The following is a 12,165-nucleotide window of genomic DNA, read 5'->3' on the forward strand; positions in this document are numbered from 1 at the left end:
CTGAACTAAAGACACAAACTTTTTTCAAAGGAATTAAATTGATACCTGGAACCCTGTTTGGAGCTAAAAAGCGACCAGGAGAGTTACGCTTTCACTGCTGCAGACCCCCCCTCCATAACTTCTCGCGTATCATTTTATCTTCAAACATTGTTCCAGGGACCACATGTTCCTCTGAGGACAGTTTGTGTATAGAGTTATGAACAAATACCACAGAATCTGAACACTTCTCCAACTTTCACATTTTTCTACCAAACTCCATAATGCACCTTTAAAGGTTACAGATGTATTTGTCAATTTGGAAAATCATGAAAACAGACAGCTTTCATCTGGGATTACCAAAAATAACACATTTAAAAAGGAGAATAAAGGAAACATGACCACGGTTTGAAGACATCATTTTTCATTCATTTTAGTCACAAAAGTCTCACCAGAACAAATATTAGAATGGTGCTCGCTGCTTTTAATACTGAGGAATCATCAGGGGGACCAACAGGGATTAGCATGACATCAGTCTGAAAGATTCATTCACAGAATGACAACAAACATCCTTCATCAGGTAGGGAGTGACACAGAAGGACCGGCAGCTATTCAGCTATTTATACAGACAAAAAAATAAATACCGGCGACGAGCGGAGTCTCATTCAATGTTCAAACCAGCAAGTCAACAATATGACACTCAAAGTCGGAATTCATCTCTCCACAGGCACAAAGCGACAGAAACGGTTCCCTTCTCAGGCATTTTCAAGACTTCACAATTGATTAATAAATGATGACTCGGCATGCTACATTTAAGAAATAAAAAAAATCCTCAGCAATGGAGACGTCTGGCCGGAGAATAGAGCTGTGAAGAGGGAAGCATGCGGGGTAAAAAACAGCAAAATACTTAATCACTTGCATCAAAAACAGATTCTCAGGGAAATCATATATTTATACACTGCTGTTCAACAATTTCAGTCTCATTACTCCAGTTTTTGGCTTCTTTTTTTTACTGATGGAACTTCAAAGCTCACTAAAACCTAATGGGAATGAATTAGCAGGTAGTTAAAACTGTTTTGCTTTCTGCTGATTATGAGTTCTTCATCCAACAGCAGCATTTTTCCTCTTTTTGCTACATTCACAGTACAATCAGTGCACTGATACAAGACGCTACTGCAGACTGAAAACATCACAAAAGCAATACCGATAGGACAGTTACTGATATCCAGGTAAACATGACAAAAAATATTTTGTTCGGAGTCCATCCTCCTCATCATCATCAATGTCCACAGAGTCTGATGTTTCTTTTGTTGGTTGTTTTTGTCATCAAGCTTCAGGCAAGCACCACAAATCAACAATATGTTATCTGACATCAAAATTGGTCCCAATATTAGTCCATATAGAAATCTTTTTTTTTAAAAGGATGATAAACAAACAAAAGTATCTTCTAGTCAGGGTGGCAGTTGACATTCTTGGCGATAACAGCACCCCTTTTATGTTGTACAGAAAAACAAAGAAGATTACATTTAGCCGCAAACTCCACTGACTTTAACATTCCAGCAACAATAAAATACAATTTGTGGATTATTCTGGAAGTTTTTACAGACACACTTTTGGCTGACAAGAGAATCTAAATTTGTACACAGAAATCACACGGAGACTTTTCCATTCACATTGGTCCTCGTGATCCTTGGGAGTTGAGCTGGACTTGCTGTTGCAGTAAGTTTCCACCGAGTGGCAGCATGTAGTAATCCTGGCTTGTGTTCAGTGCAATTCCTCCCCAAGTGTTGAGGGCTGTGAAACTGACATACTGTTGCACATTCTGTGTCTGGCCTCCCCCCCCCCTGACAGACGCTCATTTGGCTCCTTGCACACACCACCCGTAGGAGGGAGTCTAAAATAGAGAGCTGGAGACTGTCAGTGGCCTGCTCATCAAAATCACACTTCAGTTTAAGGATGCAGCAGGGATTGTGATACAATGAGTAAATGCTGGAGAGAAATATCTGCATGATAACACATTGCAATGTCACAAAAAATGTATTAATGGTGGCTATCCCCCTGCAGGGCTGGATGACCAGGTGGGCCCCCATACCTCCAAGGTCCATAAAGCCTCACATTCACTTTGTGTCAATTGATGTGTCATCAACCAAATCTGTAAATTTGGGAATATTAAACACTTAATAATGCTTTCAATTAAAGTGTTTATCCTTGAAGTAGACTTTATTGTCCTATAAATGAGGCCTGTGGCAAAATGTAGTTTTAAGATATTTTAGTTTAGTTACTTACTTTAGTTTACATTGTCCAATACATAATCTTAATACCTTTTTGCACAGTAAGTATAACATGGGGACCTCTGGTAATTTTGAAATTACACATTAGTGTTAAATGCAGCATCACTGTCTCCTTCATTCTTGATCGGAAAAAGGGAACCTTATCACAAAAAATCAACACCACAAATTACTGAGACGAGGACATCTGTGTTTGCTGATGTTTGTTTGGTAATTTGGCTGGGAATTTTGACTTTGCAGATTACAGACATGGCCACATTGCATTGGATTATAGAAACAGATGTTCTCTCAAATTATAACACATTATCAGAGGTCCCCAGGTACAAACAGGGCTTTAGAGCTATTTGTTCTCAAAGAAATTGCCAAAGACTAATTCCATATTTTTTGCCTCAGAGGATTTGATTTATCTCTTCTCTCTTGTAATTTTAGACCTGTTGCATTGCTCTGTCTGATTGGCCCTGGTGATTAAGCTGTAGAGGTTGTACATATTTAGATCAACATGGAAGTCAGGACCCTCCAAGGTGTCACAGGATAAGCTGCTGGTAATGTAATTTGACATGACAGAAGAGCAATTCACCTGTGCAAAATCAGGTTTAATTTTTTCCTGTCGTCTCCAATAACTGCATTTGTCTTGTAAAACCCTGATTAGTTTTACCCAACCAAACAATATGAGAAGAGAAAACCTCTCTTTGAACTACTCAAAGCTTGAGCTCGTAAGCAACCTGTGAAGACATGTTTTAGGCTGGTTTTGGGTAGATGATGATGAACTTAATTTCCAGTGCAACTACATTTAAAAGATATCTTTATATTTATATTATTATTATTTATTTTTATAAAGATTAGGGTTGCAACTGCAGTTAAACGATGCCAAGTAGGTTTGACTGTGGCTAACAATAGCAGAGCTAGCATAGCCAGCCTTTTCTCCTCCTTGCAGGTTAACGACATGGCTGTGCTGAATGTGGTTACTCATTGCTTGGGACAAGTGGTCATATGCCAGTTAACCCCTAACACATGCTACATACTGTACAACTTTATCTCCTTTGTCTAGATCAAAAAACTGCCAACCTGCGCCACGCTAAAAGATGTGAAACATTTCCTGTGCTTGTTTACATCCAGGTAGTAGAGTGGGGAGAGGCTACAGCCCCAGCTAGCGGCAAGGGGCTACATTACTGCTTGAGCAAAACATTTGACAGGCATTGTGGGCCAACGTATAGAAATTTTCATAATTTATTTAACCGACTAGTAATTCTGGTGCTGACTTGTAAGGGGAACAATGTTTCATTTTTTACACGACTAGTCGCACACCCCTAATAAAGATATTCAAGTTTAAATTTTGTCAAATGAGCTTATTTTTTGTTGTTGCCTAGGGTTACGATAAGAAAAATGGTACCACTATCACATCTGCTTGTAAATATTAAGCTACCGCTAACAGTTCTTTAGGTTAGCAAAAGGTCTGGAAAAAGAAGGAAACAACTAGCAAGAGTCGGTCCATTGGTGGCTAACTGAACTGCTAACCAATACCTCTGGTTATTTGCCAAACTGTTGATGAGCCAAGCACAGGAAGATAACTGTCCCTGGCCAGGAAGTACTAACAACACATGACCCACTGTTACACTCTTACTGTATGTTTTCTTGTCCTTGGTTTTTGTATAAATTATACAAGATATAGCCTGTTATTGTGCCAGCTGTGAAGACACTCTTAGTCAGGTTCTTCTATCTTTACTTTAAGCAAACTACTTCCCCTTTCCCTAGACTATATATTAAGTCAAACTAAGCTAAGCTAGTTAGCTCCTCCTACATATTTAGCGTGCAGACATGAGAGTGGTAGCCAATAGTTTAAATATTTTAACGCTTCACCAGAAAGCGATTACACTCATATTCATCTATTAAAACTAACTAGTCAACTGAGAATTTTAACATTGTACAACACACAGATACCTTCCATACCATTGTGTGACTGGACATTAGCCTACGTGTGTTGCAGCATCTATTGAGAGTAACTTATGATCAAAAAAGAAGTACCTTAATGAAATATACGACGCACTGATAAGGGTTTTCAGTTGCTTTTGAAACAGGTATGTGCTAAAGAATAGGATAAACTTTGTAGGAAACTTGGAGGTATGAGGGTTTAAATGGATTTAAAACAAAACACATCAGTTGAAAAAGTAAACACTTTTCTTACCTGGTTATAGGTGGACATCAAACACTCCTTCCTCCACTGACTCTATGTCCTCCTCAGCAATTACTAAAACCAACGGAAAGCGAGGAAGAGAAATGGGAATGAATTAATGACATTGATCGGTTTGTCACATCAACATGCAAGCACGGCCTGAAGCTAATGAAATGTGAGGCCCTCGTCTATTTACCGTGCCAATCCGTTCACCTTGCAGCATTGTCTCCTCCATTGATTACTCAGATTCACGCCAATATAATAAAAACAGAGCCAGACAGGGCGCCGCTTTTGGTGAAGTCTCATGAAAGCACAGAACCTATGAGTCACTGGCTCCGCTTTGGAGAGCCGAGCACATTTCCATTGCAAATTTCACTCTTTTGTTTGAGGATCTCTAAATGTCAGCGCTCAACAGGTTTTGGCGTTAAGACAAATGAACTCTTCAAAAAGTGGAGGTGTTAAAGTGAAAAAGACAGGTGATTTCATTGGACTGCTTTGGAAAAGAAAACTTTATTTTTCACACATTGAAGTGTAGATGGCTTCTTTTAGGAATAAGGAAGGAATGAAAAACACCTTTAAAAAAGTCTGTATATTAAGATGGACGGAGAAACATCCACTTAAAAGTGAAGCCAAAATATTCAGAGCTCCTCCTCCTGACCGAATGACTGCAGTATAGTTCATAAACCCTGCCTCCTGCTTGTTAACAGATGTGATATATGTCTAAATGTAAAGGTAAAATGCAGGTCATCTAAATTTAGATTTTGCGGGGAGGTGGAGGTAACGTCATGATTGACAGGTCTGTTGACAAATTAACTTCTTAAGGCATTCATTACCAGATTAATAGAGGTGGAAAGGAGATCAAAAAGACAATGAAACAACAAAAAGCATTGATATAACTTTCCATAACTGAGTGTCCGCTTAAAACCAAAACAGCTTATGTTAGTGGCTTCACTTTTGGACAACAGAAGGAGACAGATGTGTTGTCCATATTAGTATACAGTTAATGTCATGAATCACACAACCCAAGCAGAGCTCACCTGTGTTCTGCAGGCTGGGTGGGGTGTTGGCAGGTGGAGGGAAGCTGTAGGATCTGGCCTGCAGGCTGGGTGGCGTCTCGTGGCTGATGCTCTTGGTCCTCTTTCGGCACTCGACAGCCAGGCGGCTCCGACAGGCCTTGTGGCAGTTGACCCCGCAGGCTGCCCCCGGAGCGTTCATGTGGAGGGAGAAGGAGGGCGGTAAGGAGGGAACGAGGGGATCGTTGGACGGGGAGGGAGCGATGCCGAGAGAGGAGGCGAGGGGGGAAGAAGGAAGGGGAAGCACAGGGGCGAGGGGAAGATGCAGACAGAAAAATCGGGGTGAAGGGAAGAGCTTCTAAGGCAGACAGGGATGAGCTTTTACGTGTCTTGCAGACACAGGAACACTGGCACACACCTGTGGTGAGGCCAACTACACCAGATAACAACTTTGTTAACCAGCCGGAGTCTAAGAAGAGAGGAGCGATGGGTCATTGAGCAAAGGATCAGAAGAGGATGTCACAGTAAAAGTATGACCAAATCCAAAAAACCAAACAAACCTTTGGAAGAACAGTTGTTAGGTTTAAGCATCAAAACGACTTGTTTGGTCAAGAAAGGGATCATGGTTTGGCTTAAACTGTAATCTTTGGGTGTAAAACAATGATATCAAAAAATGGATCCCGTCTGTCTGTTTTTGGGTGTCTCGCAGAGAGAAAAATGGTATAGCCTACACTGACATCATGCGTGATGATTTCCATTGCATTCAGAAAAGTCAACAACGTGCAATTTCTGTGCCGCTGTGTAGCGTTTTTTAGTACGGTCTGTTTTTCACTCTGTGGACTTTGCACTTCTACCAGCGTCAGTATGGTAGCTCTCAGCCTTTGGTGAGAGTTGTGAAGTACAGACCCACAGACCATGAGTCACACTCTATGAACTTAATTTAGGATGCTTTCAATCACAACAGGCCTCAACAAGATTTATTTACTTCACAGTATACCACCATTTTTCTTAACTGCATGATAATATCTTGATGAGGGAAATGTTAAAAAGTGGCACTGCCAGCCTCGTCTACTCTACGTCTCTGAGTGTCCCAGTGTATGATGATGGCAGCTGTGCTCACGGTGATGGTGCCGTGTTTGTCAGCATTTTATACTGGTGTATGGATAGCACAAGACGGTTATAGGACGCAGTGTACTTTTTAATTTAAAAAATAGGTAGATTTTACAATTCAGTTCATCTTAAAGCTGCTATGAGTAGTTTTTAGCTGGTCATGAAAAAGACTGAAATGAATAGTGATGCCTCTATATGAGCTCCAAAAACAATCAAGACCAGCAGTGAGAAGAATGACTGTTCCTATATTTACATTTTAACACCTTCAATCACTGCCACAGGGTAGGTGTGAGACAATGTTAGTTACAATAAACAGAACAAATTGCCAATTTTTGTACATGTTACACTGTAAATCTTTAAACAGAGTGATTGACTGATAAAAGAAATGAGTGGGATTATTTTTTTGGAAACTGCATGTGCAGGACAAGATCAGCTTAGACATTGCAGGTACTATTTTGTCCAGAGGGGGGCGCCAAATCAACACATTTGGTAGTCCAATTGAGGTTACAGGAAGTTGCACAGTAATTCATCTGAGTTTATCTTTTGTAAATCTATAATCACATATCAACTCAAAAGAGGGAACTGTTTAGATTTTTTTAGGTTACTGTTCTGCAAGCTAATCAAAGTTTTCAGTTCCCCTTGTTATTACTACTTTGTTAAATGTAGTGGCCGCATGGCACAAGAAGATTTTGGCTTTAAGGAACAGACAAACACATTGTGATGTATATTTAACTTCAGCAGTGGGCATATTTCAGCAGCGGTGCAACTCTGCTACTAGATGCATATAGGGGAAACACTGAACTTCCTGCTAAGCTGGACAAGAAGATCACAACCAAATTCATATTTTTGTAGCTGGTCAGTTCAGCAAAAAGACCAGAAACAAGGAGGAAACGGCTACACTGGCTGTGTGCGTCTGTTTTAAATGTAAGAAACAAACTGTGGGGTACAGCCATCAGCAATGTAAGTATTTAAGCAAGGGTCAAATTCAGGAGGAGACTTATTGCTGTCCTATTCTTCCAATATGGTATTTGTAGAACTTGAAAAATTGACACTGAAATTCCTCTGATAACCAATTCCAAAAATCCTAAATGTAAATCACACATCCAATGACACACACTCACATTCAGAGCTCTCAACACACTCAGCTCCTGCATTGCGGAGGGTGATTCATTTCAATTATGTCGCTCCTGCTCTCTCTACCTCCCCGAGTACAAGGCTAACAATGGTAATGGGGACGAATGGCTGTGGGGCTCTCTTCCTGTGGTGTCATTAATGCACTGGAACAAACTTGAACACTCACACACTCCCAGTCTGAGACAAACACTCCTTTAGGGAGGAGAGGAGAGAGTGTCATGTCTGGATGGGTGAGTGGGGTGTGTGTGTAGGTGTGAGTGCTTTCTTTCCACCTCCTTCCCTAGTTTCTCTCCTTTCGTCTCAACAGAAGAACCTCAACGGCCCGAAGGAGCCTTAATTACTCCAGTTGCTATGCAACTCAAATGTTGGATGACAACTTGCAAGCTGTCTAATAAGCTCTAGTTCGTTAACCTGAGATGAACCTTAATGAGTGAGGAAGCAGTGGATGTTGAGATGAAGTGATTGTGTTGGTAATTGAGGGTGGTGTCTGACTGTGTGTGGTGGTTCCATTTCTCAGGTAAAATTCCATTAACCCAAAACTTAGAGAAGACAAACATGCCATTAATATATGATTGTATGCATTTTGAAAGAAGAGGTAACTCTGTTTCTCTGGTAAGGCCTTAGGGTTTGACTTTCTATCATTACCACCTCATAGGGCTCAAATGCTAAGAAAGCGCTCACTACTCCACTAAAATAGAACTGATCTTAGTTACAACTAGGCGAAAGGGAATATTTTCTGGAAGCTCAGCTGAGCTAGATCTCTTCAATTCAGCTATAACCTAAAAGCTAACAATATGCTAACAAAACTAAAGGTCTATAACAGTGTGTAGGGTGTACAAAAAGTAAATTGAATTAACAGTTAGCGAGCTTATATGTTAGCTTGATGTGCTAACACAGAGGGACTAGCCAGTAAAACGATAAGTAAAACGCTGTCTTGTAGCCTACATGCCAGGCAAATAGTGGACAATCTGACTATGTGATGAAACTACACACATAAGCGCACACACTTTTCCTCCTACAGAGCGGTGAGGTGTACACACTGAAAACTAGCTAACGCATGAACGTTGGAGAACGTGGATTGGCGATGAGGTGGGGTTGCTACTACAAGTGACCCCAAACTACTAAGACAATTTTAAGGAAATGTCGGCTGGGAGTCATGCCAGTCGACATTTTCAAAGACAGAACTTTGGATTCAGCCATTGTTGTTGTCGTCCACCTACTCTTCCATGGCCATAGACTGGAAGCGTTGTGCGAAATGTATACGTCTTCAGAGAAATTGCAAAGTTAGTTTACACAACAACGGAGATATGCCTTTTTCAAAACTTTGCCCTCTGGAAGCCGTTTTCAAAACTGAATTTTAATGCACCCAAAAATGCTGTTTTCATGTGAACAAACAGCCGAATTGCAACACCTTTTTTTCGTCTGAAACTGTTGTCCTGTTAATGGGCACTTGGTGAGCTAATAAAACGGGCTCAGAAATACACAAACCACAGCAAAAGAACTTATTTATGTTTGATCTGACAAAGAAATGCAGTCTCATTTGAAATCCTTTAAAAAATATCTGCCCGCTCTAATCTTCCCCCATTCATAAATCTGTAGCTGTAATCAATCACTTCTCCAAAGACGGCAGCAGATGGATTTCCATTTAAGATTTGGCATCATTTACAAAATCTTTGCACGACATCTGGATGAAAACATATGTAGTGTACGTTATTTAGAGCTCTGCACGTCTGCAGATTATCGCTGCTTAGTTTTTTAGCATCAGCACAGCCCACTGGTGGCTCATCTTCACGGGGGAAAAAAGCCAGCCGAGTGTGTGTTGTTAGAGGCTAATGACTACCAGGACGGAGGTGTTGTGGGTTCTCTGTGTGTACATTTGTGAAATGAACCAGCTTCTTTAAACACCGGGTCTAGTGGGAGCCATGAAAGGACAAATAACTGTGCACTGCGTGAAGTGTGGTCTCTGCTGATGGAGCTTATCCAGCTGTTTGTGGAAATTGAGCTATGTGTGTGGACATCCATTAAAAAGAGTGTGGTATGTGTGCCAGGGTTTCTGTGTCGATGACATTTACTCAGCACTTCAGCTCTACAAATCTTTATCTACACAAGGTGTGTGTGTGCGTGCATGCGTGTGTGTGTGCTGAGAATTGATGGGGTCAAAAAGACTAGGTAATTCCTCTCACCCCCACACATGTGTGCAGCAGACAGACAAACTCTCAATGCAGTCTCTCTTACCTTTACATTTGTAGCCTTGCTTGTAGAAGCCCCATATCTACAAAAGACAGAGAAATAAAAAGGCAGAAGGGCAGGGTGTTAAATAGGATGTGTTTTCATGTCTATTCTGGAAAAGGAACTTGAAATGTATAAGAACGATGCAGCAATTACAGATGGTTCTGAGCAGATAGGAGGCCCAGTATGGTAGGAGTGAAACACTGGCCAAATTATCTTATGAACAAATACGTATATGGGATGTTTTACTGTCACATCTATGATGACATAATGGATGTTCTTTTTAGAAAAATGTCCTTGACTAATGTTGATTTCTTCGGGTCAGACGATTATAGAAAAACTTGAGCTGTGCTTTAGAAGAAGAAGCTTTTTGTAGCTGGTTATATCTGCAAAGCCTGCTGGGAGAACAGACAGAATACACTACTCAAGATGGAGTGGTGAAAGGAACCTGCAACTTTGTAATGTTATGAGATGTTAAACCACTGACACTGAATTTCTGGTTCTACACAATTCTACAATTCACTTAGCAGACGCTTTTATCCAAAGCGGTGTACATTAGAGAGTAAGTACAACACAAGCAAGGATCTAGAAAAAAGGGAACAGAGTCAGTAAGTACAAACGATCAGCTTTGAGTCTGATTGGACACACAGGTGCTGACAGGAAGTGATCAGAGGCATGTAGCTAATAAACCCAATGAGGTTTGGATGCTTCAGCATCCGGCAAAAATAGAAGCCTTGCGTATCTGCTGCAGGGGGCTGCGGACTGCAGCGGACTGAGACGCAGCGTAGAGGAGCCAGTGGACATTCAATTAGCCCCGTTTCCACCAAGCGGTCCGGTTTAGTTTGGTTCAGTTTAGTACGGTTCCCATTTATTGGCGTTTCCACCGTTGAAAGTTGGGAATGGTACCAAAATAATGGATCTGTACCGTCCTACTTTTTTGGTACCCTTCTGTTGGGGTGCCAAGGGTACCAATCCGGCTCTAAAGGGGCACTTTTGTTTACTGTGTCCCATTCTTCTTCTTCTTCTTTGAACTTAATTAATAGAGGGCTGCACCGTGTTGGGCTGCTATGATGTCACACTATTACATAGCTGACTCAGCTATCTCCATCTGGCTTACACTCCGCTTACCAAATAAGGGTACGGTTGGCTGTGGAAATGCAAGCAAGATCAGGGTTTACCGCACTGAACTGTACTAAACTGTACTGAAACAAACCAGACCACTTTGAGGCAACAGGTCTTTACTTGAATCAATAATAGCCCCATTAGCTCCGTTGCCATGGCGAAACGGAGACAGAACTGGTGGAATTGAACTGTTTAGGTACATCTTGTATTCCTCCGTTAATCAGATATTATGATGTATAATTATGATTATATAGCAACATATCAGTTACAGCAGAATCTCTGTATCATGATAGTATTGTTACCTTGTCCTGTATTGCATGTATTGTATCGTACCTTGAGCTACTCTGCGATTCTCACAATGTCCTCTTCACTTCTTCTTCTGTACTGTTCATGCACCTTTTATGTTTCCTACCTTTGATTGTCCAACCTTCAAGATAGTTTCAGCTACAATTGTAATACCAACGTCTTTTTTAGGTTTGTTTCAAGCCTCCGAGATGTGATGAACAGTGAACTGAAGAAAAACATGCTCTGACTGTTAGGAAGGTAATTAATCTAAAACTTATGCTTTAGAAAATGGTCGGCAGTCAAGGTAAAGAACAAGTAATTAGCAGCTAATGAGGTAAAACATGATGAAACGCACATATGAGTGTATGGTGAGGAAAAATAAAATAAAGAAAGGGGCACAATGGAAGAGAAAGATGTATGAAGAGGGAGAGGAAAGGGGACGTTGGCGGGACATAATCGGGGGGGAAGAGAGGGAGCCCGAGATCAAGCGGGATGCAGGGAGCGCTCAGACAGTGGGGGGAACAATGACATGAAAGAGCCGAGCTGCAGATCACACACACTGCACTGGCACATCTAAGGAGGCACAAAATATCCTGACCTATTCACATACACATACACAAACACACACACACACACACACACACACACTCGGGGAACCAACCTGCATGCATGCAAACAAATACACATGTAGACGCACAATGTACACACAAACAAAGACACACACGCAGCGGGGAGCCGTGAGCACAGCCGGAGGCTCTACAACAAAGAGAAGTCGGTTACGAGGAGGAGAACATCTAAACACAACTCTCATCACAGCTCTGCCTACTCTGACTGACCT

At 41.2% G+C, this 12,165-nt stretch overlaps 1 protein-coding gene across 7 annotated transcripts in view; it reads right to left on the reverse strand.

The window, feature by feature from the left end:
• Positions 1–383: 383 nt before the first annotated feature.
• LOC109992852 (RAS guanyl-releasing protein 2) overlaps positions 384–12,165 on the reverse strand; it is a 59,195-nt gene continuing 47,413 nt past the window's right edge. For 6 of the 7 annotated variants that reach the window (XM_029279653.2, XM_029279652.2, XM_065950310.1 and 3 more), the window contains 4 exons: positions 9,927–9,963; positions 5,472–5,630; positions 4,447–4,509; positions 384–1,870 (listed from right to left, as the gene is read on the reverse strand). In XM_029279653.2, the coding sequence (XP_029135486.1) occupies positions 4,451–4,509; positions 5,472–5,630; positions 9,927–9,963 (255 nt within the window). In that variant the 3' untranslated portion in view covers positions 384–1,870; positions 4,447–4,450. Of the gene's footprint in view, positions 1,884–4,446; positions 4,510–5,471; positions 5,631–9,926; positions 9,964–12,165 lie in introns of all 7 variants that reach the window. The other variant, XM_065950311.1, reaches the window with a different exon arrangement.

The sequence above is a fragment of the Labrus bergylta genome, chromosome 22, assembly GCF_963930695.1.
Source record: "Labrus bergylta chromosome 22, fLabBer1.1, whole genome shotgun sequence".
Taxonomy (NCBI): domain Eukaryota; kingdom Metazoa; phylum Chordata; class Actinopteri; order Labriformes; family Labridae; genus Labrus; species Labrus bergylta.